The following is a 27,717-nucleotide window of genomic DNA, read 5'->3' as shown; positions in this document are numbered from 1 at the left end:
CCAGGGATGGTTCCAATCCGCTACCCTTCCGTGGCTGGACACGGAGTGGGTGTGCAGGGGCGTGCCGATAGCCCTTCCTGCCCCAGATTTGGACCTGTTCACGGACGCGTCCTTGATGGGGTGGGGGGCTCACACAGACCAGCTGACTGCGTCAGGTCTGTGGTCGGCAGATCAGAGGATGCAGCACATCAACTTGCTGGAGCTAGAAGCCGTGGCTCTAGCTCTGGACAAGTTCCGGCCCTCCCTTCAGGCCAAGCATGTTCGTCTGTTTACAGACAACACGACAGTGGCAGCTTACATCAACAAGCAGGGGGGGTCGCGGTCTCCGTCGCTTTCGGTCAGGGCCTGCGAGATCCTGATTTGGTGTTCAGAGCATCAAATCAGGCTTTCGGCCAGGTACCTTCCCGGAAGCTTGAACACTCTGGCGGACGCGCTCAGCCGCTCCGACAGAGTGCTTCAAACAGAGTGGACCATCACTCACGGAGCGCTGGATCGTCTCTGGTCTCTTGTGCAGAAACCTCAGGTGGACCTTTTTGCCACCAGGTTCTCGAAGAGACTACCAGTGTTCGTCTCACCATTCCCGGATCCCGAGGCGTGGGAGACGAACGCGATGGACATTTCCTGGTCAGGCCTGGAGGCTTACGCGTTCCCGCCATTCCAGTTACTCACACGAGTTCTCAGGAAGGCGGAGCAGGAGGGCCCGTCCCTCCTGCTGATCGCTCCTCTTTGGCCGTCTCAGCCGTGGTTCCCGGACCTGCTGAGACTCGCCCAGGGCCCTCCCATTCCTCTCGCTCTCACGCGAGGAGAACTGGTACAGCCTCACACCGGCAGCCTCCACGCAGAGCCTCAGATGCTGAATCTTCACGCGTGGAGGTTGTGCGGTCTTCTCTGAGGCGCAAAGGGGCATCAGATCTGACCATGGACCTGGTAGGACGCTCGCACAGAGCATCTACCTCGTCCGTTTATGAGTCACATTGGAGGGCCTGGGTTACCTGGTGTCACGAGCATCGGCTGGATGCTACGGCGCCCCGCACGATGCATGTGGCGAACCATCTTGCTTTCATGTCCTCTCAGGGAGCTTCTGCTGCCTCGTTGAAAGTAAGAAGATCGGCCATCTCGGCGACCCTACGCCAGATAGGTCGCTCTATAGATGTTAGTGGCGTGATCGCTGGAGTCATCAAGGGCGCTTCCCTTGCCGACGTCAAGTCTCGTACGCCCGTTCCTAAGTGGGATCTCTTATTGGTCATGGAGTTTCTGCGTTCAGCGGATTTTGAACCTCTCAGGGATGCCAGTTTTGCGAATCTTACACGCAAGTCCCTTTTCCTCTTGCTGCTAGCATCGGCACGAAGGGGCAGTGAGATCCACGCTCTTTCCGGTAATTCGGACGACATTTCCTTTGAATCAGATGGGTCCGTTACTTTGCGGTTTCGACCTGAGTTTCTTGCGAAAACCAGGCTCCCGAGCGAGCTTCTCCTTTGGTTCATGTCAGGCCTTTGTCCACTATTCTGGCTCCGAATGATCCAGACTTAGTAAATTGCCCTGTTAGAGCCCTTCGCATCTACCTTGCCCGTGCTCAGTCTCTTAGATCCGCAGCTCAAAAGCTTTTGTTTATTTCTCTCAATACGGAGAGACATAAGGATATTACTAAGACGACTCTGGCCCGGTGGGTGTCGGCGCTCATTAAGCATGCTTACGAGTGGAGCCGCCGCAATGAAGGGGGGACACAGCCTGTCCTTCCTCTGGAATCAGCTCGGGCTCACGAGACGCGAGCTTGGGCCTCCTCCTTGGCCGTGTTACGATCAAGAAGACTGGAGGAGGTGCTCCACACCGCATACTGGCGTTCCGAGGATGTCTTCATGAATTTTTACCTGCGTGACATCTCGGCTCTTCGCCAGGATGGATCTAGAGCTTTGCCTGCCATGGTGGCAGGAGGTCAGCTCTTGACAAGGATTTGAGAGTGAGTTTGAACTTTTTCTTTCCCACCGCCTTGTTGTTTCAATCTGCTACATGTGATTCGGAGTAGGAATATGTAATTTAATCGAAAATTTTATTGTAAATTTTCATTTAATAAATATACCTACCCGAATCACATATCGTAGTCCCTCCCACCTACCCCGCTTATGATTTGGAGATTTATTCTTCGAGTCGAATGATAGGGGTCACGTGGTCAGTAGCAGTAGTGACGTAGTACGCAGGAGGGGAGGTAACTCCCTGGGTGCGTCGTCATTACCATAGCTACGTTTACACTTTTTTAGTTGGGGTTGCTCCCCTTAGACGGGTAGCCTTTTCAGACCTAGCACTTTAGACTGAGTCAACTGCTACATGTGATTCGGGTAGGTATATTTATTAAATGAAAATTTACAATAAAATTTTCGATTTTGATCTTTTGAGTTTTGGATCTGGATCTGGATGGTTCATGGGGAATAGGTCACAGGAGCCGACTTCAGCTGTTTTGTGACGGGTGGTGTGCACATCGCCAACTAAGTCAAGAGGCCTCTACATTTGGAAGGCCTGGTATTTACAAGGTTAAAACTTTAAAAAGTAAGGGTTAGAGTGCCATTTGTCTGGGGATACTTTTAAGAGAAGTTTATTTCATGGGGTCTGTAAATTGACTTCTCATATAAAAGTGTGTCCTGTTTTAGGACTTTTTTGAGCAGTTATATGAATGCATGCATCATACCTGCAAACTGACCCAACTGCTAGACACCCTGTTCTATTTTTAAAGCTACCTCTCTGTGCAAGTCAGGTAGCAGGGGAACTCCCGCACACGTTCTTTGTTTTGTCTAAATTTGCATAAGGTTTTATACTATTGGAATGTGACTGACCAACATCAAAGTCATAAGAATTCAGATATTGGTGAGCTTTGCAAAAAGATTGAGCAAAGCTAGTGGCTGAATTTGTACTGAAATGGATGTTCTGTTTGCTACAGAAACAAAAGCAGGACGATGAGGCAAAGAAGCAAGAAGAAATCGTCGCTTTGCAGAAGCAGCTGCAAGATCTTCGTCAGATGAACAATACCAAGGTATACATAACGTTCGTATGCTGTGCAGTGCATGCTTGATTAATTATTTCATGTTAAGTGATGCAACCCACCACCAGTAAACTCATGTTTTCAGTTTTTCCCAGTTGCCAGGAGAGATGTGAGATTGGCATTTAGCTTCGAAACAGTAGCACCACATAACAGAAAATCTTTACAGATCCAAGTCAGAAATCTGCTCATTTGTACTGTCTCGATCTGCATTCACTCACAAATCACAAACCCAGATACAAGAGGATTGCATGTTGTCAAGAAAAAATGGTTTGGTTTGTTTGTTAATTGTCATGTCAAAAAAAACCTCAAAAGCTTGTGTTGGAGAGAACCCTACTTTGAAAATGCATACATTTGTCCTTGCTCTCTGAACTCATTTTAGTACCCTGTGCACTTTACAGAATTTGTAGAGACCGTTTCCACATCAAGAAACTTACAAGATATTCATTTTCTGATTTCAGGAAGCGGAGAAGGAGAATGCCAAACCCGCAGCTAGGGTACGGAGTGTCTGATCATAATTTAACATTTGACCTTTAACATGTATTATTTGAAAGAAAGTTACGTGCTTGCACAATACAACCATGATTCAATTTGAGAAAAAACTAGACCAATGTTACAAAGTGCCTGAAAAATGATTGAAATGTTTGTTTTTGCTGCTAGGTTTCCTGTGTTTGACAAAGAAAATATATAAGCTCATCTGAGCTAGAGGTCATCTTTGCTTTGTCTCATTAAAAAAAATATATGCCTTAGCTTTTTTTTGTTCCCAGGTTTTGATTTCGTTGCACTTTCCTCCTTGTGTGAAAAATGATTTTATGTATGTTCCTACATGCAGAAGAAACCGGAACTAAAGAAACCCCTCCCCAAGAAAAACCCCAAGCGTGCTGATGAAGATGAGGTGTCTACGTTTAACACAGAGAGGTGAGTCAACAATGGCAATAACAACATTAACAACAACAACAACATTAAAAGCAGTAACAACAGAGACAACCCAATCTTCATCCTATAATGATCAGTAGTCACTGAGTTATTATTTACGCTCAGCCTGTCCAGATGCTGTTGATCAAAGATAAGCAGACGTTAGCGCTCATAATTCGTGTAGTCTTTGCAGAGGGCTTGAAAAACAGCTTTGCTCTCTTAGCTGTCGGTGTCACCAAACATAATGAAGTACAGAGGGGTGTTAATTATCTGAGGTACTCGAAGACTTGCTACTTAGATACAGTGGAACCCCCCTTTTAAGATCCCCCAATTCAGGACTCCCTCCCTTTTAAGACCCTGTTTTCTCAGATTTTCTGTTGTAAATTTACCCCCATTTTAAGACTCCCTCCTTTTAGGTGGTCGTCTACATTTGTGCTTTTTTTCAATAATCTTATGGTTAGATTTTGCTAAAAAGTTATGTCAAATGATGAATGAACCATGGGGAAAAAAGTTATAGAAAAAAAAATATATGTAAAAAAAGATTTTATTTTTGGGTAGCGTGACTCACGCTTCCAATATTTTGTTTTCTGTTTGCTGAGAACATGTGCTTTGCCTAAAAATACTGACCAATCAAATTCATGTCACTATGCTTATAGCCAGGCCCAAACAAGTGCAGCAACAGTTTGACACTGGAGCGCTGTCCACGCTTTTTTTTAAACGCACGAAATGCACGGGATTTGAGAGGAGTTTTGCGCTTGGCATTTTCCAAATAAGGATATCCTACTATGAGTACTACGCTGGAATACTACAATGAATTTTCAAACGGCTACACTGGCTTCGTCTTTCCTGATCGAAAGGGGGTGTATTGTTGATATTTGTAGATAATAGACTCTGCATTTTAATGGTCAAATGGCGATTTCGGTATAAAAATGTAGACAAGGACCTTTAAGACCTGATTTTTTTTAAAGATTTGTGGAGGTCTTAAAAGGGGGTTCCACTGTACATTTCTTCGCTGGAAAGATACTGCATAAATACATGTTCTCTGTCAGTCTCTTTGTCAAATTTTACTGACACGCCCATTCAGATCTTTGGGATCATAAGACTGTGTACTTATTAAGATAACGAATCTTGGGGAAAGTAGAAAAAAGTTGCTTTATGTTACATGAGCTATGTTGAGGAGTTCTTGAACATGTTGCACCACACCTCTGAAGGAGCCTTTTGTGTGAATTTCCTACCCAAAAAGAATGTAAGGATCACCACCTTCTGTATTCTGAGAACAAAAGAAGGTTATGTGTATACGTCATGCCGAATTCGCGAAATCGGCAACATTTTTGCCCATTTCACTAAATCGGCAAAACGCTGCCCATTACGCGAAATCGGCAGCGTTTTGCCGAAAACGTGTAAAGGCTTGTAACATGTGCCCATTTTGCGAAATCCGCAGCCCGTTTTGGGCTTTAAAGTTCTCAAATGCCTAGGGTATCATCACACTTAGACAGCTAGATACTCGAATGGATAAATGTTGCAACAATCAATAAGTTATGGCAAGCTTTGGCAAAAAGTGTAGTTTTCGTGCATTACCGGAGTTATGCTAGACACAGACCAACACAGACCATAAAACCACAATAGGGAGGTAAAGTAATGTTAGCGACAAAAAAAGTAACAGACTAGCTGCCACTTTTGCGAAATGGGCCAATTTTAGAAGCCTTTCCGCATTTTCGGCAAAACGCTGCGGATTTCAAGTAATGGGCAGCGTTTTGCCGATTACGCAAAATGGGCAAAAATGTTGCTGATTCCGCGAATTCTGCAATTCCGTGAATTCGGCATGACATATACAATGTACACTAATACAGCCTGAACTTGCTCAGGCACTGAGATGAAAATAGTCAGTTGTATTATTTTTCTCTCAATCTAAATACCGTATGTGCAGCATTCAAACAACTTGTTATTACTTCTCCCCATTTATTCTGTTACCCTGCTTTTCTCTTTTTTTCAATTCTCATCTTAATTTCACTTTTTTCTTTTCAGTCTTTCAACACAAAATGTTGCTGGGTAGGGTTTGGTGTTGTGTTTATTGCTAGTAAATTTCTGTACTTTGTACGGCACATGTTTAGGGTTGCGATTTCTGCCAGAAGGTGGTATCTCTCATGCAAGAGAAGGAGAACTATAGTACCTACTGGCAGGCAACTATTAACATGGTCAAGTTCAAATTTTAGGTGTTGTAGTCATGTAATTGTCTGAGAAATAGAGGCAGTAATGCGTGAGAGTAGTTTTGTCTTTTGTACAGGTCTGTTGCATGGAAATTAAACATCAACATTTCTCTGTATATATATATATATCGGAGTGAAAAATGAAGAGCTAGAGAGAAATCAGAGAAGAATGGAAAAGGAAAAAGAGATAAACTCGATTTTGTAAGATGAAGTTTGAATATGACAGGGGTGGTTTTGTATTGTCTCTGCATCACAGTTCTTCAATGTTTTGATAGTTCATTGAGAGTTAATTGAAAAAATGATAGAAGCTCCTACACTTTATGGGAGTTTTTTTTATTGGTTGTTTTGTTTTCCTTTCATATTTTTCCATCAGCGTTCCACTTTGCTAAGATATTTCTCATAATGTAATGATCCAGAATTTATGGTAGTTTTGCTTCTGTTTTTGTTTTGTTTTGTTTTGGGGGTTTTGTATGCATGCACTGCATTATGACATATGTTTGTTGAAACTTTTTCATATTTGACACATTTGTAGAAGTACATGTCAATGTACAGTTTTACTGTATTTGTAACCAGATGTATTTCAGTTACAGTTTCTGATTAAGGTTCCAGAATGTATAAAGTCCTGGGTTAAGGGGAAAAGATTTAGAGTGAAATGAGTTTTCTGAAGTGTTTTTATATTTTTTTAATCTTTTTTGTACAAAGAGGAAAGGGGGCTTTTCATGATGAAGTTTATGTTGCCTGTTCATTCATCTTAGAATCCTTTTTGTCTATAGGCAAATTTTCAGACACAGCAAATGTGATTGTTCGTTGGATTAATTATATCTTGCCCAGAGTAGCACGCATCATGTTCATGGCAGTTTATGAAATATCACATCTTCATTTTTATTCTAATGTTTAAGCTGGTGAGCGTTTCTCATACCACAAGCTGCTCAGTCTCATGCTGTCAGTTTTGCAACTGTTCCATTTTCATCACATGATCAGTTTCAGCAATCATTTCTATTTTTTTCTCCTCTCTTTCTCTTTTCTTTGTGCGTGTGTGGGAATTGTGTGTGTGTGTGTGTGTGTGTGTGTGTGTGTGTGTGTGTGTGTTCAGTTTATTAAATGTGCTATTGTGATTGCAGGATCTGCATTTTCTGCTCAGAACGCAATGACGCGTTCACAGAAGAAGGACTGGACATTCACTACTGGAAGAGCTGTCCCATGCTGAAACGCTGTGCCAACTGCAAACAGGTACGCACATGTGTGTAAGAGATTGATGGGAAACGCAGAGAGGTAGACATACATTTTCAGTGATATCGAGAGGAAGAATGAGAGAGAGAGGTATGGTGTGATTAAAATCAATTGACGAACTAGATTAAGTGAGAGAATTTGAATATTGTTGAGAGAGGACATGAAAGAGATTAGGAGAGAGAGTTTTGGGAAGATATACACACACACACACACAAACACACACACACACTTCATAGCATATGGAGATTCATTTTATTCTTATCTACTCTTTCCTTACAGGTGGTGGAGATAGCTACCTACACAGATCACGTCCTGACGGAGTGCGAGGCCAAGAGCAACTTTGGCAAATGTCCGCGCTGCTCCGAGGCCATTCCTCGTGCTGAGCTGGACCAGCACATTGCCGACAAGACCTGCAACCGTGAGTTGATGGAGATAACTTTTTGTCACAGATTCTTTTTGATTATTTACACAGGTTATTAAAGAGTTTCAAAGTTTTCAAGTACACCTAATGCTTAGACATATTCAGTCCAAGAGGATTTGGAATACAAAAACAAATAGACTGCCAACGAACGTTCCAAAATCCAGAATAAAAAACAAGTTGTGTTATTGGAACTTTATATTTATAACAAAACAATAACATACCTTTCTTTTTTTCTTTTTCTGTTTCGTCTTTACACCTGTTCCTTTGTCCCGTTGTGCTCTCACACCGCCCCGTCCCTGCACTCGCTGCTCCAACCACCTCTGAATTTCGTTCCGCTGCCAGACTTGTCGATTTTACAGACGCTCCAGGGGGGGATGTGGTAGGCTACCCTCGGAAGATGACACTGCACTTCTGCTGAGTCACTTGTTTTTTTATTCTAGAGGATTTGGGTTTGTTGGTTCTGTAAACTGGTGTGTCACAGCCTGTGTACACATTTTAATGCTTGTTCTACATGTCTTTCAAACAATAAATAAAAAAAATTGTGTTATCCTCATCTAGCCATATCAACAGTACATGTAACTCAGCACTCACCATTTTTCTTGACAACTTCTATTATCTTCTTGTTGTGCAGCGTTCAAGCCAAACATGAACCACTGTCCACTGTGTCACGAGAACCTGTCTGGCCATGAGGATGGGTGGAAGGACCATCTCATGACTCGTGAAGGCTGTAAGCAGAACCCACGCAGACTCATCGCTCTCAACAAACAGCCTACCGGAGGTAATTGAAGTGACAAGAGGGAGACCGCTCTATAAGGATAATGGAGGGAAGGGTTAAGGGAGAGTGGCATGAAAATTCTCCGTATTTTCCGTATTTTTGAAAAAAATAAATTTTCCGTATTTTTTTTTCTCCTAGTCATAGTTATAGTAAAATAGTTTTGGGGCCATGCAGTTTGAATCCAATTTTAAGGCTCAGATAGCCCCAGATTGCACCAAATTGCACCCTTGAAAAAAAATTTCGGGGGGGCATGCCCCCGGACCCCCCTAGAAGTCTTGGCGCTTTTTTTTCAGTATTTTTTTTTTTTTTTCAGTTTTCATGCCTGGGGAGAGTGGAGAGAGAGACGCACCAGCATACACACACACACACGTGCATGCACAAACAAACAAGTACTCACATAATAGGTGCATTTGGCTGCCTGCTGAAGCCATCATTCTTATAATATGATATACGATCTGGGAGGCAAAGTGCTAGAAGAAAATACAAGTCAAAATATAGGACTACTCATAATTCCATGCTTTTGGCAATTTGGAAGATAATACAGGCTGAATTTTTGTGCCACACATTCAACGATCTTGTGCTCGTACACAAAGGCATGCATACTTGCACGCATACAATCCTGCATTCACACAGACGCAGGCACATGTATGCACACACACACACACACACACACACACACACACACACACACCAACCACATGCGCAGACACACACAGACACACACAGACACATTAACTGAAACGTTGAAACTAGACAAAAAATCCATTATAATTTTGTTCATTGTGTTCAACTATTTTCAGGAGCCAAAGGAGGAGCTCGCCAGCCTCCGTCTAAAATCTCCAGACCAACAGCCAAGAAAACTCCAAGATAATGTGAAGGCCTGAACCAATATACCCAGAATGCTGCTGTACAACACCAAATATGATTCAAAACATTGTTTGTTACACCACGTTTTACTCGATGGAGAGTATTTGGATAAATGTCTTCTTTGTTAGAAGTACATGTATTCATTTTTGAATGCTATTTTTCAACATTTTTTTCTTTCTCTTACATGACTGAACAATGGTACTAAAATCTGCTGAAATTCAGTGTGAAACCTAATTGGTTCCTTTTATCCCTTTTGCATGTTCACCGTAACCCATGCATCTCAGGCTTTTCCACCAATCTGATCTATGCTACTATGCTGTTTTAGCGTAGAATCTCTCTAGCAAAGGCTCTCAGTATGTTTTTATTTTATTTATCAGCTGATTTAAGATTTTCTTTCCGTCCTGACAGTTGGGTATTTAATAAGCATGTTAATGAGTAGATATATTGATGACATCTATGTTATATATCACGGATATATCACTGGTAGGTGAATTATACTGTTTTATTCTTAGGTTTAAACTGTACAACTTTTCCTAGTTAGATTTACATGCTTTTAAACAGATTTAAACACGCATTACCGTTATTTTCATTCTGTAATAATTTAGTTGGTTTGGGTTTATTGAAAGCTGTGAAAGAACAGAGGAACAGTTTGGAAAGAAGGAAATGGGTGTCGGGTAAACATTGAGCAGGAGGGGGGGGGGGGGGGGGGGGGGGGGTTAGATAAAGGACTTCAGGAAGTGTGGTAGAGGTGAACTAGCTAGAAAAGTCCTTGTTGATTTTTGTTGATGAAGCACTGATTTACACTGAACAAATGTCCCAAGTAAAAATCTGCTGTATGCACTATGTTTGTCATACACCTATGCAACAACTACTCTCTGAACTGACTTAAAACTGTGATTTTCATGTTGTGATGTTGGGGGTTTTCAAACCCAGTTTGCTTTAATTGTATTTATATTTTTGTTCGTCTCTGTCGTTCAGAACATGTACATGATTGTCTGTTATTAAAAAAAAATGCAAAGACTCTGTGATGCTAGAGCAGTGTCTTAAACCCAGATTCCAGGTTGTGGGATTCTGAATTCAGTGTTACTGTTGTGCCAACTTGATCTGAACAAATTAGCGTGGGAATAGTACTGGTTGTGTAATGGTCAGTTTTGTGTGTATGGAATTGTAAATGAGCTGAAGACCTACATATGAGTGGTAAGAAGTTGTTGGAAACATGATCTTGTTTGTTTATTTTTGTACTTTTCCTGTAGCAGGACTAAGCCAGTACAGATGACTTGGCCAGTACAGTTTCACAAGCAGATTGAAGTGTCTGGTTTATTTTTAAGAATGGTATCATTCAGGCATTTTGATAGTTTGAACTCAACTTTTATGTCGAAATATACATGGAACAGGTTGTGAACATGTTTTTAGCTGTTTGCAAACTACACATTTGGAATTATTGCATTTAACAAATATTTAACAAATTTGTCTTTCCTGACTAACGCCTAAGACTTTGAATTCATGGAGATGTCAGAATGGTACAGTTCTTATAGCAAATGCAGATGTCTGAATTGCGCTGTGAAACTCTTCCACGTTCGTAGTCCTGCAAGGGCAATACCTGTACATAAGACCATTACAGATGAAAAGGCTTGAATTGCACATCTTTTGTTTTCAGGGATGCTTGTCAATCACTCAATGTTATATGAATACATTTTATTAATACGCTTAGTTGGTAGCATGTTTGCATAGGTTGATAACTTCAGTCAGGATTGGCACATGACAATAATTATGTATATTATGCACATAGTCATTGCCATTGGTTTTACAAGGAAATCTTGTTATTGAATATTTAGTTTTTTCTTCCATCATTTCAACCCAAACTGCTGACTATGGAATTCTCAGTAACAAGAAAACCTTGCCTTACTCTTTATCCTGATTGGTTAATTATTGCACATATGTAATATGCTCTTAAGGCAATAGGAGGTTGTTCTCTCATAGCCATTTAGAAAACTTTAGTGTTTTTCTTTTTATATTCGTAGAGGCATTAATGCACATAGTTTCATTCTTTTTAAAATGGGTATGAGTTTCACAGTTATAGTATTCATAGTACTGGAGGGTTGCATGATGATGAGAATGGTTATTTGTATACAGTTACAGTCTACTGCAAATAAAGACATTTACATAAAGTAGTTTATTTGTTTGTTGTGGAAGTGGTGAGCATCATTTAATTGTGATGACAAAGAAACACATTGACACTACAAGCACATGTGCTAACACATTTCTCTCTTTTTGACAGACGGATTCACAGTCACACCAAGCAAACAAACAATATTATTGTTATGATAAGGAAACAAATTTACACTTCCAAGAACATGTGCTGAGACATTAATTTCTCTCTTTTTGACCGACACACACGCTCAAGTAAACAACAACAAAAACGTATCTTTCACCATTATACAAACTACCCTTGACACACATGTTGAAGAAAGCAGGCAACTACACAAAGACAAATGTCGACTCAAATCGAAACTGCACTTTTCCTGGGTACTTCTTTTACCCGGAACCGGTCGATTTCGGTCGATTCCGGTCGATTCCGGGTAAAAGAACTACTGCTTTTCCTGGAGAAGGGACGTAATCATACAGCACGGAGAGAGTGACTGTTCCTTACTAGGTTCGACAACTCGACACAAAATTTACCAGACACAAAAGTGCAGTTTCGATTTCGAAGGATACAATTTAAACAAGTTTTGTCTGCTCTGATGGAGAATGGCAGTGTTCACGTGGATGAAACGATTACTAACACTGTTAAAGAACGTGGTCTATTTATTTTTTAAAGAGGCGTGGGCCCGAATATCAAAGGCAGAAGCCAAATCAATACGAGAAGACATCATCTTGGTCACTGGGGGAGGCAAAGGGATAGGAAAACAAATCGCCCTGCAGTTTGCTATACATAAGCCAGCGCACGTAAGTATATTTGTGACAATTGTGTATAATTAGGATTAATGTGGTTTATCCCCCCTCACTGTAGTGTACTCGGAGGAGAAGACGAAACGTTAAAACCATGCAGTTGCATTAGTGTGCACATCGGTCAGTTTACGAAGGTCAGCCAAATCATGCAGAATTGTCAATTGACATAAAACGTCAGAAACGCCCTTTTTTTGTGTGTCTGTAACCCAACGACCACACACACACACACACACACATACACACACATATACACATACACGTTTATGATGCTCCCGGAAAAGCCTGAATTATTGTAATTTGTACTGTGTATCACGAACGGGCAGGGGATCACTAAATTCCATTTACCTCAGGGCAATTAGCACCGTCTCCAAACCCACCTTCCCTTTGAACAAAAATTATCATAAACTTGTGCTCAAGCTGAATCTTTTTGTTCAGAGCATTGAGTTTGTTACAGTCAGCATATTTAATTTATTTTGCAGATTATCCTGTGGGGCAGAACAGAGACATGTCTGGAAGAGACAGCAAATGCAGTTCGCAGACTGGATGTCAACTGTGCCTTCATGCTGTGTGATGTTGCAGATAGGGAGCAGATTTATTCTTGTGTAAATCTCTTTTTCTTCACACTTTTTGTTTCTGTGTGTGTTTAATATCAATTGTGGATATATATATTTAATGTTAGCACAGTAAAGGACCAGCCGGTTAACTCACAAAGAGGGAATATGATCTGAATGTTTAGTTTACGAGGGTTACCGATATTACCATAATTAACCATGTAATGCTTTTATTCTTCCAGTGCTTTGAACAAGCAATTAAAAAATAATGGCAACAATTAAGATAAATCAATAATAAAATATAACCTGAATTGAATAAAACAGAAACTGATCTTATTACAATGATCAGAAATGCACAGAATTCATGAGAGAGAGAGATCGAGAGAGAAAGAGAACCCTTGCATGCATGAAAGCATGAGTGTTTTATGTATAACCGTGAAACAAAATCATTTTTTCAAAATAATTACATTCCCTTGTTGCTTGTGCAAAAAATATATAAACATTAACAAAAATATACTACGGTATTTGAAATGGTTTGCATTCATTGCAGGCACAAGAGTTGAAGGCAAAGTTTGGAGAGGTCAGTATCCTTGTGAACAATGCTGGTGTTGTCATTGGCAACACCATTCTAGATGCCAAGCCTGAGGACATTGAACGCACTTTTGACGTCAATACTTTGGCCCATATGTGGGTAAGTTTTTGACTCACATGCGAAGCAAAAGTGAGTCTATGTACTCACCCGAGTCGTCCGTCCGTCCGTCCGTCCGTCCGGACGTCCGGAAAACTTTAACGTTGGATATTTCTTGGACACTATTCAGTCTATCAGTACCAAATTTGGCAAGATGGTGTATGATGACAAGGCCCCAAAAAACATACATAGCATCTTGACCTTGCTTCAAGGTCAAGGTCGCAGGGGCCATAAATGTTGCCTAAAAAACAGCTATTTTTCACATTTTTCCCATTTTCTCTGAAGTTTTTGAGATTGAATACCTCACCTATATATGATATATAGGGCAAAGTAAGCCCCATCTTTTGATACCAGTTTGGTTTACCTTGCTTCAAGGTCAAGGTCACAGGAGCTCTTCAAAGTTGGATTGTATACATATTTTGAAGTGACCTTGACCCTGAACTATGGAAGATAACTGTTTCAAACTTAAAAATTATGTGGGGCACATGTTATGCTTTCATCATGAGACACATTTGGTCCCATATGATCAAGGTCAAGGTCACTTTGACCCTTATGAAATGTGACCAAAATAAGGTAGTGAACCACTAAAAGTGACCATATCTCATGGTAGAAAGAGCCAATAAGCACCATTGTACTTCTTATGTCTTGAATTAACAGCTTTGTGTTGCATGATCTTGGATGACCTTGACCTTGGGTCAAGGTCACATGTATTTTGGTAGGAAAATGTGTAAAGCAGTTCTTAGTGTATGATGTCATTGCTAGGTTTAGTTATTTGACCTTGACCCTGAAGGTCAAGGTTATGTAAAGGTCAAGGTCAAGCATGTGAGTCGTATGGGCTTTGCCCTTCTTGTTACTGTAGTTTGTGTGTTTTTGAAGGTATCTGTAGGCCAAATGTCTTTGTGATGCAAGCAAACAGACACACAGATACACACACACTGTCACACACACACACACACACACACACACACACACACACACACACACACAAGTTAAAAGTATTACTCTTAATTTTTTTCTTACCAGAATCATGCTTTCAAACTAAGTAGTCATGCAAGTCAATATTTACTGTTTCATTAACCCCCCCCCCCCCCCCCCCCCCCCATGTATACAAGGGTTGGGATTATGCTCATAATGTTCAGCCTGTAGCTCATGTATGAGCAACAAGTTTATTTGTTTCAGACTCTCAAGGCATTTTTGCCAGACATGCTTAAGAACAATCGCGGACACATCGTCATCATAAGTTCAGTCCTGGGACTTTTTGGACTGAAAGGAGCGGGGGACTACGTAAGCTCTAAATTTGCGTCCACTGGTTTGTCCGAGTCTTTGCGACAGGAGATGCGGGCTCTGGGAAAGAACGTCAAAGTCACAAGCGTTCACCCTTACCAAGTTGACAATGACATGTTTCCTGGCATGCAGACAAGGTGATCATTAAATTTAAAGTGGAGTTTGATAATTAGATCAGAAATGACAATGAGGAATAACTGTCCTTTTAGCGCTTTTGAGCAAAATATGGCAGTCTCAGAGTACTGTACAAACATTTAAGATTCAATGTACATTAAGATACACATTAGTGTAGGTCCTTTTCTCTGTATTTTACACCAGCCAAAAGTGTTCCGACATTGTTTGTGGACAGGTATGTTTTGGTCAAAATGATAGACAAAGGGAGTACAGAATATGTCTTTTATCTGGAGGTGTCCTCACATCGCAGGTACATGTGTACAGGTATAGTAACCACTGTATTGATGTTTTAGGGTGGCTGCCTAGATCCTTGCATTTTGTTGTACAGTGGAACCCCCCTTTTAAGATCTAAAAAATCGGAGAAAATTAGGTCTTAAAAAGGAGGGGGGTCTTAAAATGGGGGTATTTTAATTACAGAGGTTGTGAACAGACAGTCTGAGAAAACAGGGCCTTAAAAGGGAGGGAGTCTTACCACTATTGTGACTAGCATTGCCACGGCGTTAACGTCCTGCCTGCCCAAGCTTGCCACCAAGAAACTTCCCAAAAAACAGTAACTGTAAAGAAATCTGTCTAGCAAGCTTGAATTAAGTCCAATCACCACCAAATTTTGTGTACTAATTCAAAAATGGATGCCCAGTTCAGTCGTGCTATTTATAAGTTTGTCACGCGATTTGTTTTAGCAAAGGGGGGTGAAAGGGGGATAATTTGTGTTTTTTAACTTTTTTTGTGTGTGTTTTCTTTTCCACTGCTTTTTTAAAAGTTATTTTTTAACAGAAAGTATTATAAATAATTTTATAACCAAACAAGGTGTAAAACCTATGAATTAGCTGAAATATTGTTAAAATTCTACACAGAAATAAGGAGACATTACAAAGAAAAAAACAAGCAAATCCCGCATTCACTCACAGCATCCTGACTCAAATGAAACAAAACTGTGACACTCACCAAATGATGTCTAGGTAATCCATATTGAATATAAGTCACATTTTCACAACAAAGTCCCAACTGTACACCTATGAACATTTCCAAAAGGATTAGGCTCCAGCCATCCATTGTTATCAGTGCTGCCACGCCCCCCCTTGCAACTACACATTCGAAGATTCATGCAGTACCACCCTAACACATGTAGTTTGCCGACTCATACTAGCAGCAACAACGGGACTGTTTCTTCCTCAATATCACTGCTATTATCGCTTTCTTGAGGCGAAAACAACACGTCGGAATCATGATCTACAGGGTCCTCAAGATCCAACATCCGGAGAATCTCCTCCCGTGACAAGGCTCGCCTTCGATTCATTTTTTTTCTCGAAAAAACCGCACAAACCAGCCTAATTTTACATATGGCGGAAGGGCACACCAAGTGTGTCAAGGGAAACAACTCAATTTACTGCAAGCTTCAAAAACGGGGAAGCAATCACGAGTCGTGTACCTTGTATGTCTAATACTAAAATAGTCACTTCCCGTCCGTGGGCGTTGCAGCGCTATTACTAATATAGTCACCTCCCGTCGCGAAAGTGTTAAAGGGGGGTGGGGGGGGGGGGGGGGGGGGGGGGTTAGGGTCTTAAAAGGGGGGTCCCACTGTATGCTCAATGCTATTCTGCACAGCGTTTTCTGATTACAGGTTGTCATTCCTTCTGCCACCCCTGTCAGAGAGGGACGTTGCTGAAAGAACAGTGGATGCTGTGCTCCACGACAGTTGCCAGATACTGATGCCTCGTTTCATGTATCTCTTGTACTTCTTTAACAGGTGAGCTGTTGGAAATGTGGCCGATACTGATTGAAGGGTGAATATTCATGAGAAAGTAGCTTTTTAATAAAGCGGAAAAACAAAATAGCGAAGAGATCTGCATGCACATAAAGAGATTGGAGAATGCCCTTTAAAAAAAAATTAATAGGTAGAAATATTGAAGTGTACATTGAAGGAAAGGGAATGTATGTATTTCACAGTGTAAGTGTTTAAGACCACATTATAAAAAAAGGAGCAGAGAACAAAAGCTTGAAAAGTAATAGTTCATGATGCAGATTTTATGATCATCAGAAACATATATAAACTCCATGAGCAGAAACAGGCACACACACACAAAGACACACACACACAAAGACACACAGACACACACACACACACACACACACAAAGACACACACACACACAGAGCAGTAAAATTACACAAAAGCATACTTATATAGTGAATTGTTCAAGATCAAACATACAATACAGTTTCGTCTTTCAGTCTGATTGTTCAAGATCAAACGTACAATACAGTTTCGTCTTTCAGTCTGATGCCAGTGACAGTGTCAACGATCGTCAACAAAGCCCTTGGTGTCGACAAGGCCATGGACACGGTCATCAAAAACTCCGCAGCAAGGGCGCGTTCAGCATCAATCAACAGCATTACCTCCCTTGGAGCTGCTTCTGAAACCACCGCCAGTTGAATTTACTGCAACTTGCATGACTGTTCGTGTTCATCTCTATTTACCTCACAGTTAGATTTTTGAGCTGGTTTGTTTGTGTGTGTGTGTGTTTATTTTGGTTCTTGTTTTTTTAATAATTTTTTGTTATAACTTTTTAATTGTGAATGTGTTTGTTTCTTTGTTTCCATCTCTGCATACTTTTGGAGTTTTGTGTGTGTATCTCTGTATGCATGTTGTGCAACTTCTGCAAGTTAATTTACTTTACCGAGTATTATTGATTGTTCACTGGAGTGTGTTTGACCTCTTTATGTCTCATTTGGTGACTCTGCAAAGAGAAACCCCACAAATTTTAGCTAATTTCTGTGTATGATGAGCAATGCTGAACAGACGAATTCCGTAAATAACACCATCGGGTTTGTGTGGGTTGAGGGAGAGTGACCCTTTTCTTGCAAAACGATTGACAAACAAAAGAGGGACCAATCTCTAGCGAGGTTGTGTGTGACTCCACGTGTTTCCGGCACGCCCCTCGCTAGTGAGTGGTCCCTCTATTGTTTGTCTGCCGTTTTGCAAGGAAAGATCACTCTTCCAGAACCCACACAAACCCGACAAAGTTATTTCCAAAAATTGTCTATTGGCGATTGCTTTTTTTTATTTGCAACTTAAAAATCAAAAAGGTTGGAGTGAACAAACTCAGGGGGAGAGAGTTTTGCATGATGCAAATCAGTAGAAAAGAAAAGTTGCTGCTTTTATTGACATCACAAAATTGTGCCAAACTGGTCATGTATACAGCATGGCCTGTATACATGTATGGAATTCAAAGATGCTTGGCATCTAGCTCCCATTGCAGGATTGCCCATTCAGAGTTAGAACTGAGGATTGATCCCTTGGGTAGGACCCATAAGATGAGATTTTTACCTGTCGTGTTCCTCTTCCTGTTTGTTTGAGTGGGTTTTTTTGGTGGTTTTTTTGTTGACATTTAGCAATGATTTCATACAGGTGCTGCTTTGGATGAGATATGATTTTATGTATAAAGATATTAGTTGATACCCCAGAGAGTTTTTTTGTTTTTGTTTTTTGGGGGGTGTCCCTGTTAAACAGTATGAACCACATGCAGCTTGCACAAGATGGATAAACGTGGTTTTACATGACTAGAGTGCAGCTGTATTGCGTGATTTTTCACAGTTACAATACATGTTGTTAAATAATATGTTGCCACTTGTGTGATCATAAATATTTTTAAAAAAATCAAATACATACTAAAAATCATGCTTTTTGATCCACAAATTAACCACAAGTCATTTACAACGATTTTTATCAATGTTGTATCAACTTAATAGAAATGAAATATTTAGTAATATTTTGAATGTTGCCACAAATGTATTCTTTCACGCAACTTTTACAAAATCTAGTCAACTTTTTGTTATTTGTGTGAAATGATTTTTACTTTGATTATTAAAAGTATGTACAGTTAAGGTTTTAATGTATTGTTTACTTTCTAACAAGTGTCATGAGAAACCAGTATGTGTTGAGTAATATTTCCTGAAAACATGCTTTTGTTTGCTACAAATTGACCACTAGTTATTTACAACAATAAATATGTTACTGTACTTAATTTGACATATTTGTTTGTTTTAAGTTACTTTTGTTTATAATTTTGTGTAAACATTGCTCTTGTACTGCATGAAATAAAATAACACAATTATTTAAAACCATGCAGGCAGAAAAGACGAATTCCAGAAATAACTCTGTCTGGTTTGTATGGGTTCTGACAGAGTGATTACCCTTGCTTTTTCTCGGACAAACTTACAACACGTGGTTCCTGTACACGTGTATAAAACACACACCCTCGCTAGTGACTGGCCTGTAATGTCACGTGGAAAAGTTTACCCAGGTGACATTATTTCCAACATGACATTACAGGCCAGTCATTAGCGAGGGGGGGTGCCTCATAAACATGTACAGGAACCACGTGTCGTAAGTTTGTCCAAGGAAAAGCAAGGGTACTCTCACTCTTTTACAATGAACCCTTACGGGCGCAGTGGCGTGGTGGGAAGACGTCGGCCTCCTAATCGGGAGGTCGTGAGTTCGAATCCCGGTCGCTGCCGCCTGGTGGGTTAAGAGTGGAGATTTTTCCGATCTCCCAGGTCAACTTATGTGCAGACCTGCTAGTGACTTAACCCTCTTCGTGTGTACTTGTACACGCCAGCACAAGACCAAGTGCGCACGGAAAAGATCCTGTAATCCATGTCAGAGTTTGGTGGGTTATGGAAACACGAAAATACCCAGCATGTCTACTCAACGAAAGTAGAGTGATACTGACTATGCTCTCAGAGTATAGTGTGGGGAACCCAAATGGGCAAAACGAGCTCACACGTAACCAGACAATTCTGGAACACTGAAGAAGAAGAAGAAGAAGAACCCTCACAATCCTGACAGAACTATTTCCAAAAATTGTCTATTAGGAAAAGTAAACCACAGTTGGCATTTTGTTTAAGGCCAAATAAAAAAAATTGTCTGTTTCTGGTAACATGGCTAAAAAAAATAGGGTCGGTTGGTCGGGATTTTTTTTTTTTTTTTTTTTTTTAATTTTTTTTACCCCAAATGTAGACCAATAAAACTAACTTTAAAAATCGCGCAAAGAGACTGGATTCACTATACATAGAGACAAGACACTCAACACATTTACAAATCGTCAGCGGACTTTCGTTTTCACACGTTTCTGTTGTTCATTTTCTCACCCTGTCCTTTACCACCCAAAAATAAATAAAAATTTTTGAGTTTGGAAAAAAAAAGTTTAGGGTCGGCGCCGAAATTTAGGGTCGGTCGGGTGACCAGAAACAGACAATTTTTTTTTTTTGGCCTAACCTCCTTCACAATTTTGTTTTGTTTTGTTTTGTTTTTTGTATTTGCCAAGCACATCATCGTGGGGCTTTTAATCCATAACATGCATCCGTCTACAATGGATCTTCATTCATCCTTCAACATGTATAATAAATATGTAAATGGCAATTTAATATCATATTCTTACTCCGAATCACATTAGCATTGAGTCACCTGAGATGCTTATCACTGAAAAACGCTTACCCGGCTAAAGAATTTAAAGGGAAGCAACCCCATCACCAAAACGAAAGTGAAAGTAGCTTTGGTAATGGGCCAGTACACCGGGAGTTACCTCCCATACGGGTGTATGCCACGTCACTTCCTCTAGGAACACGTGCCTATTATCATACGTCTTTTTCACCTCGGAGAGGACGGTTCACTTTTTGACGCTCTGTGGCTGACCTTGTGTGTTTGAGTGACACCCGCCGGCCACGTTACCCAGCTTGTCTGCTCGCCTTGCCTACAGTTTGGTGAGCTCGTTCCCGTTTGTTGTTGGTTGTTTGCGCTGTTTCGTTACTGTACGTTGTCCGTTTTTTACGGACTTGTGTGTCAGTGACTTGCGTGTTTCGCCATTTTGTTGTGTGAGTTAGTTAGCTAACTCGTGTGACTTTGCTAGTAGCTCTGCGTGCCCTCTTTCTGTTTGGGCAAGTGTAGCTTTAGTATTTTGTTGACGCGTAAGCGTGTGTGTTTACTGTGTTTTCAGTCGTTTTGACTTACGTTTCAGTAAATCTTTTTACTTTGCCACGTGTTGTTGACGTTTGTGTCAGTGTCTTGCGTGTCGCCATTTTGTTGTGTGAGTTAGTTTTCTAGCTCGTGTGACTTTGTTTGTAGCTCTCCGTGCCTCTGCTTGTGGGGCAAGTTTAGCTATAGTATTTTGTTAACGCATTAGTGCGTGTGTTTACTGAATTTTCCAGTCGTTTAGACTTATGTTTCAGTAAATTTTTTCGCGTTGCCACGTGTTGTTGTCAACATGTCTGATTCAGACAAGCGCCGTGGCAAGTCGGACCCCAAGGGGAAAATTAAGGCTAAGTCTTCCTCTTCCAAGGCAACGTTACTTGTTACAGACCAAGAGCGTAACACTTTGTTGGCTGTACCAATCTCGGCGCCTAGCGCTGTTACTACTTCTGCTTCTTTTGCGGCGCCTAGCGCTACTGTTACTTCTGCACCTGTCTCTACATCGGAGACTTCGTCTTCTTTGTTAGCACCTGGACAAGGTGCGTTGGTTTCCTCTCTGTTAAAGTCACTGGTTCCAGAAATCCGCAGCTTGGTGCAGGCAGAATTTCAGCGTTCCGTCGCCAGCAGTTCGGCGTTTCCGGCATCTGGCAGTGACGTCCGGGCATTGGCTTCCGTGTCTTTGTCCTCCACTTCCGGCTTGGAGCAGCGTCCCCCCTCTTCAGCGTCGGTTGGTAAGCAGAGCTGGTCCGATAGCCCTCGTGAGGCGCCTGGACGTTCTCCTTCGGGGGACAGCTCTTTCGCATCGGGTCACGACCGATACCTTGCTGATCTTTCATTTCCGGCGATAACCTACGAGGCCCCGGACTTGTTCGAACAGCGGCGGCAGTCGGTTTCGACTGCCGCATTTCCGGCACTTGCCGGAAGTGATGATCCGTCCGCTCCGGCACGCTACGGCGGTCGCGGCAGGATGGAGTATTCACTGACTTCCGGTCCTTCCGGATCGCGAAGTCAACCAGTGCAGTCTTCACTTCCGCATTTTGCGGTTCCGTTGACTACACTTCCGGTTTCGGCCGGAAACGCTTCTTCCTCTTCTGGTGGTTCCTTCCGGATACCAGATAGTGGATTACAGCGTGCGCCTTCCGGCTTTCAAGCGCCTAGGCTTGAGCAGGCATCACTCCACTCAGTCGGGGGAGTGACGTCAGCTCATCCAGCTCCGGTTTTTGCGGATGGTCGTCCTGCTTACCCTTTACCTTCACAGGGTTTTGGGCGGCAGGATGACGTTAGTGCTCAGGCTTTTCCGGTTTCCGGTTTGCCAGGGCATGCTTCTGCTTCCGGAACTGGTGACTTCGGTCATGGTTCCACGTGTGACTATTCTGATGCTCCATCAGTGGTCAGCGAGGAGTCGCGGGGCGTGTTTCCGTCGAAGCTCAAGGCTGTTCTTGACGTCGCGGCGGAAGTAACGTCTCGTTATTTTCCTGAAGGGGTGGTGGCTGCGGACTCTTCCGCATCATTCGTTCCTTCTGCCATGGCGGACTTCCGGCCGGCACAGGAGGATGTTTCTTCCTTCCGGTTCGCCGAGTCTCCGTCAGTGGCTTACCAACTTTCGCATTCACTGGTTCGTCCAGCACATGCGGGGAGTGGTATTCGGCCAGTGCCTGTTCCGTTACTGCTTCCTTTTGGTCCAGTTCCGGAATCAGCTCAGCAGTGGGTGGCTTCAGCTGCCCAAGCCTCTTCCTTCGTGCCTACGGCCAATAGGAAGCTTGGCATGCCCAATCAGAGCCAGAATTGGCTGGCGTCTTTTGCACTCCCTAGGGCTACCCTTCCGGTTTCCCGGGAATTGCTGCCTCTTCTGACTAAACCGATCAAGCGTGATTCGGTTTTGCCGGTTTCCGAGGCTTCCCTCCTCTCTGCTGAGGAGGTTGGACGTCGGCAGATCGAACTGTCCTCCATTGCGGAGACTCTCGTTCGGGCTCTGTCTCGGGCATTGACCGATTCGCTAGTTCCTTTCACTCTCAGTGAAGAACAGAATGCGGACGATGTCTCTGCGCTTTTGACCGCATTGGCCAAGGTCAATGAGGAACAATTGCGTCTTTCCTCCCTGCAGTACACCCAAGCGGTACTCTGCAGGAGGGATCTCTTCCTCTCGCAGTCCCAATTCACGGAGCTGGCTACTAGGGAGACCTTGAGAGTCTCCCCGGTCTCAGAGGAGTCTCTCTTCTGTCCGCTGGCACTGGATGCCAGACAGAAGGAGATTCAGTCAAACAAGGACAGTCAGTTCCTTGACTACACTCTGAAGGGGGTGAAACAGTCTCAGCCTTCTAAACAGAAGCAGGCTCAGACATCGTCTAACCCCAAGCCAGCTCAGAAGCGGCAGGCTTCGCCGGCCGCTCGTGGTGGGAAGAAGAGGACGGCATCGGGGAGGGGGCGTGGCGGCTCTGGAAGTAAGCCACACCCCCAATGAAGCGCTCCCGATCTCACCTCCCTCCCGCCCTCCACCTTGGTGATGGCGGGAGGCCCCTCCCGGGCACTTTCTCGTTGGATGTCGGTAGTAGACAGCCAATGGATTGTGGGAGTGGTGAGTTCGGGCTTCTGTCTACTCTGGCGGGAGGAAAAGGCGCCTCTTACCCGAGTGCCTCCGCGGTTCAAGCCCCCCTTCTCGCAGGAAGCACGTTCCGTCTTGCAGTCGGAAATTGCCTCCCTGGAGCAGAAGGGCGCGGTGGAGAGAGTTCGGGTCCACAGCTCCCTGGGATTTTACGGGCGTCTGGTCGCTGTTCCCAAAGCATCAGGAGGATGGCGTCCCGTGTTGGATTTATCTCTCCTCAATACTTTCTTGAGGGAGATAAAATTCAAGATGGAGACGCCAGCCTCTGTCCGAGACTCTCTCCGCCCAGGAGACTGGGTGACCTCGATCGATCTCACGGACGCATACTTTCACATTCTTATGCATCCGACCGACCGGAAATGGCTTCGTTTCCGGTGGGGAGATCAGATCTACCAGTTTCGCGCACTCCCTTTCGGGCTGTCTCTCGCACCGTGGATTTTCACCATGGTGGTGAGACAGGTCTGTGCACTGGTGAGGTCCCAGGGTATCCGTCTGCGGGCTTATCTGGACGACTGGCTCATCATGAACCAGTCCCAGAGCGGCTGTTCGCAGGATACCCTGACGGTTCTTCGAGAATCCAACTGGTTGGGGTTCTCGATCAACCGGGTAAAGTCGGAGCTGACCCCGTCACAGACATTCACTTATCTGGGGATGTCTTTCGACACGGTCGCTTGGACTGTCCAGCCTTCTCAGAGAAGGGTGGACAAGCTCCAAGCTCAGATTCGCTCCACTTTACCTCTCCTGTTGGCTTCCATCCGCTCGCTCGCCTCCATCTTGGGGCAGATGGAGTCTATGGCTCTTCTGGTTTCACTGGGCCGGGTCCACAAATGTCCGCTTCAGTTCGCGCTGAAGCCGTTTGTGGACTCTCCTCTGGTGGACTGGGACGCCCTCATCCCTTTGCAGGGATGGTTCCAGTCTGCGACCCTTCCGTGGTTGCACACGGAGTGGGTCTGCAGAGGTGTTCCGATCGTCGTGCCCCTCCCCGACCTGGACCTCTTTACAGATGCGTCCAGGGAGGGTTGGGGGCACATACAGATCTTCAGACTCCTCCCTTTCCGTTACTCAGCCGAGTAATCCGGAAAGCGGAGATGGAGGAGCCGGCCCTTCTTCTTCTGGTCGCTCCTCTGTGGCCGTCGCAGGTCTGGTTTCCAGATCTTCTTCGGCTTGCCCAAGGGCCCCCCATTCCTCTCGCACTCGTGCGAGGGGAACTAGTGCAGCCCCGAACAGGCATTCCACACGAGGAGCCCAGTCTTCTGAAGCTTCACGTGTGGAAGTTGTTCGGGACTCGCTGAAGCGCTCTGGGGCGTCGTCTTTGACTCTGGACTTGGTGGCTCGCTCGCATAGAGCGTCCACCTCTTCAGTTTATGCTTCCCACTGGAAGGCATGGACTGCCTGGTGTTCAGCTAGAGGGGTGAGTTCGGTGGCTCCGCGCTCTATTCAGGTCGCTAACCACCTCTCTTTCATGTCTTCACAGGGCGCCTCAGTCTCCTCGTTGAGGGTCCGGCGCTCCGCTATTTCGGCGACTCTTCAGCAGATTGGTCGTTCTGTTCGAGTCGGGGGCGTTATAGCTGCAGTCATTAAAGGGGCTGCTCTTAAGGAAGCTAAAGCTCGTTTGCCCGCTCCCAAGTGGGACTTGTTTTTAATCCTGGAATTCCTTCGTTCTGCGGATTTTGAGCCTTTAAGCGAGGCCAGTCTGTTCAATGTCACTCGCAAAGCGCTGTTTCTCCTTTTGTTGGCTACGGCCCGACGGGGTAGCGAGGTCCACGCCCTGTCGGGTCAGCCTGGAGATATCTCCTTTGAGCCGGACGGTTCCGCATCTTTGCGTTTCCGGCCTGATTTCCTGGCCAAGAATCAGTCTCCGGGGCAGGCCTCTCCGCTGGTTAGAGTTAAGGCTCTGACCAGCGCGTTGGCCCCGGGTGACCCCGATTCGGTCAATTGCCCTGTGAGGGCACTTCGTCTGTACTTAGCCCGGACTCAGCCGATTCGGTCTAGTTCTCAGAAGTTGTTGTTTATCTCTCTCCTTACTAGGCGCGAGAAAGATTTGTCGAAGGTAACGTTGGCCCGGTGGGTGTCCTCGCTCATCAAGCAGGCTTATGAGTGGAGGCGCACAAAGAGGGGGGGGGTTATGCCCTCCTTGCCACTTGACTCGGCCCGAGCCCATGAGACGAGGGCGTGGGCATCCTCTCTGGCAGTTCTGCGCTCCAGACGTCTAGAGGAGGTGCTGACAACTGCGTATTGGCGTTCCGAAGATGTTTTCATAAACTTTTATCTTCGGGACGTCACAGCTCTTCGACAGGATGGCTCCAGAGGCCTTCCAGCGCTCATAGCAGCAGGCCAGTTCCTGTCCAGATCTTGATGGTGAGTTTTGATTCATTTCTAGCCCACCGCCTTGTTGATGTTATCTGCTAATGTGATTCGGAGTAAGAATATGATATTAAATGGAAAATTTCCTAAATAAATTATCATTTAATTAATATACTTACCCGAATCACATACTGTATTCCCTCCCACCTGCCCCGCTTATGGTTTTAAGATTTTTTAAAGCCGTATGATAATAGGCACGTGTTCCTAGAGGAAGTGACGTGGCATACACCCGTATGGGAGGTAACTCCCGGTGTACTGGCCCATTACCAAAGCTACTTTCACTTTCGTTTTGGTGATGGGGTTGCTTCCCTTTAAATTCTTTAGCCGGGTAAGCGTTTTTCAGTGATAAGCATCTCAGGTGACTCAATGCTAATGTGATTCGGGTAAGTATATTAATTAAATGATAATTTATTTAGGAAATTTTCCAGTATACAAGACATACAACATTAGGACCTAACCGACAGACAGACATATAACATACCGTTCACTTAAGTATGGCCGGAGCATAACATCACATGCAGATTACAATACTGATAAAAAAAGGGAGAGAGAGAGAGAGAGAGAGAGAGCGCGAGAGGGGGTTAATGATGGTGGTGGTATCATTTATAATGTATACTCTTTAGTAATAATGCAAATAATAGATTCTTTTTGAACTTCCACCCTACAATAGTCAAAAGTCACTAAAATACAAGACACCCCTACTCCCATAAGATTGGACAGGGTGACAGACAGGTAAGAGGATAAGTGAAGCAGACAGACATAAGACATACACACACACTCTTGCCTAAAATCTTATAAAAACCTACAATTTTAAACTGTACAAAAAGTTAAGCTGAAATGGATTCACAATTTTAAGCAACTAGTGTAGCTTGAAGATTTATGTTAACGTGTGTGTTCATGAAATTACATTACCATACGTTGCTGATTTATACAAGTGAATTTGATTTGTGCAAATTTATTTGGTATGATTGTTAGTTGTTTTCATTTTTACAGTCTTAATATCTTCATTAGAAATGATACAGCTGTATGCATGATATACATGTTTATTTCTGCAAACAATTAACTGTGCTGTGCAGAAGGCATCCTTTTTATTTTGGAAAGTATTTTTCAGTTCTTTGATTCATCATTTAACACATTGCAGCCAACTTTATGATTGTAAAATATGTTTATCAAAGTGTGTTTTTTATTCATTGGAATTTTTTTGTTTTTTTCAGATTGTTTGACTAACACTGCTGATTTCTCCCCCATCCAACCCTGTACTTACCCATTTCCATATCCCATGTATGACACGAGAAAAACAGTATTTAAAATGTTTACCTTGTCAATATTTATTAAGTCTGTCACACAAATTTTCCACCAAAACTTACCTGTGACTTACACTTTTGTATGGGGGTTTAAAGCATGCATGCTCAATTGGGAAAGGGGGGGGGGGGGGGAAGGGTATATGCATGGTTTATATACTTACAACCATAAAACGGACTTAATTTCTCTGTATTCTTCCCACCTCTGAAACAAAGACACATGTTCTCTCTAGATTTTTGCGTTTTGTTTTGTTTGTAAGAAAACAAATATGCATGAATTTTCTGAAACTTACATTGTGTAGAAAACCCACCTCAGGTTTTAAAAATAAAGTTGTTAAAAACTCATTGTTTGACAGGGTGCATCTGTGTGTGTGTGTGTGTGTGTGTGTGTGTG

General features: G+C 43.1%; 2 protein-coding genes across 6 annotated transcripts in view; both read left to right on the top strand.

Annotated features, from left to right (window-relative positions):
• Positions 1-11,109, top strand: part of LOC138978298 (centrosomal protein of 104 kDa-like) — a 54,560-nt gene extending 43,451 nt beyond the window's left edge. For 3 of the 5 annotated variants that reach the window (XM_070350978.1, XM_070350979.1, XM_070350976.1), the window contains 8 exons: positions 2,930-3,022; positions 3,490-3,525; positions 3,861-3,946; positions 5,969-5,992; positions 7,272-7,380; positions 7,660-7,798; positions 8,433-8,579; positions 9,377-11,109. In XM_070350978.1, the coding sequence (XP_070207079.1) occupies positions 2,930-3,022; positions 3,490-3,525; positions 3,861-3,946; positions 5,969-5,992; positions 7,272-7,380; positions 7,660-7,798; positions 8,433-8,579; positions 9,377-9,447 (705 nt within the window). In that variant the 3' untranslated portion in view covers positions 9,448-11,109. The remainder of the gene's footprint in view (positions 1-2,929; positions 3,023-3,489; positions 3,526-3,860; positions 3,947-5,968; positions 5,993-7,271; positions 7,381-7,659; positions 7,799-8,432; positions 8,580-9,376) is intronic. The other 2 variants (XM_070350980.1, XM_070350977.1) reach the window with 1 other exon arrangement.
• Positions 11,110-11,685: 576 nt separating this feature from the next.
• Positions 11,686-20,504, top strand: LOC138978300 (short-chain dehydrogenase/reductase 3-like). The gene is made up of 6 exons (XM_070350981.1): positions 11,686-12,389; positions 12,872-12,994; positions 13,494-13,634; positions 14,811-15,052; positions 16,711-16,836; positions 17,366-20,504. The coding sequence occupies exons 1-6, from the start codon at positions 12,192-12,194 to the stop codon at positions 17,520-17,522; spliced, it is 987 nt and encodes a 328-aa protein (XP_070207082.1). The 5' UTR covers positions 11,686-12,191; the 3' UTR covers positions 17,523-20,504.
• The last annotated feature ends 7,213 nt before the right edge of the window (positions 20,505-27,717 follow it).

This window comes from Littorina saxatilis, linkage group LG10, assembly GCF_037325665.1.
Source record: "Littorina saxatilis isolate snail1 linkage group LG10, US_GU_Lsax_2.0, whole genome shotgun sequence".
Taxonomy (NCBI): Eukaryota; Metazoa; Mollusca; class Gastropoda; order Littorinimorpha; family Littorinidae; genus Littorina; species Littorina saxatilis.
This window is presented reverse-complemented; position numbering and strand designations above follow the sequence as displayed.

What these genes read in the sequence shown, in the direction of transcription:
- LOC138978300 (XM_070350981.1), top strand. Translation starts at nt 12,192, where the DNA reads ATGGCAGTGTTCACGTGGATGAAACGATTACTAACACTGTTAAAGAAC. An exon ending in CTATACATAAGCCAGCGCAC is followed by an intron (nt 12,390 to 12,871) that starts GTAAGTATATTT and finishes TTTATTTTGCAG; the next exon opens with ATTATCCTGTGGGGCAGAAC. An exon ending in CTCTTGTACTTCTTTAACAG is followed by an intron (nt 16,837 to 17,365) that starts GTGAGCTGTTGG and finishes TTCGTCTTTCAG; the next exon opens with TCTGATGCCAGTGACAGTGT.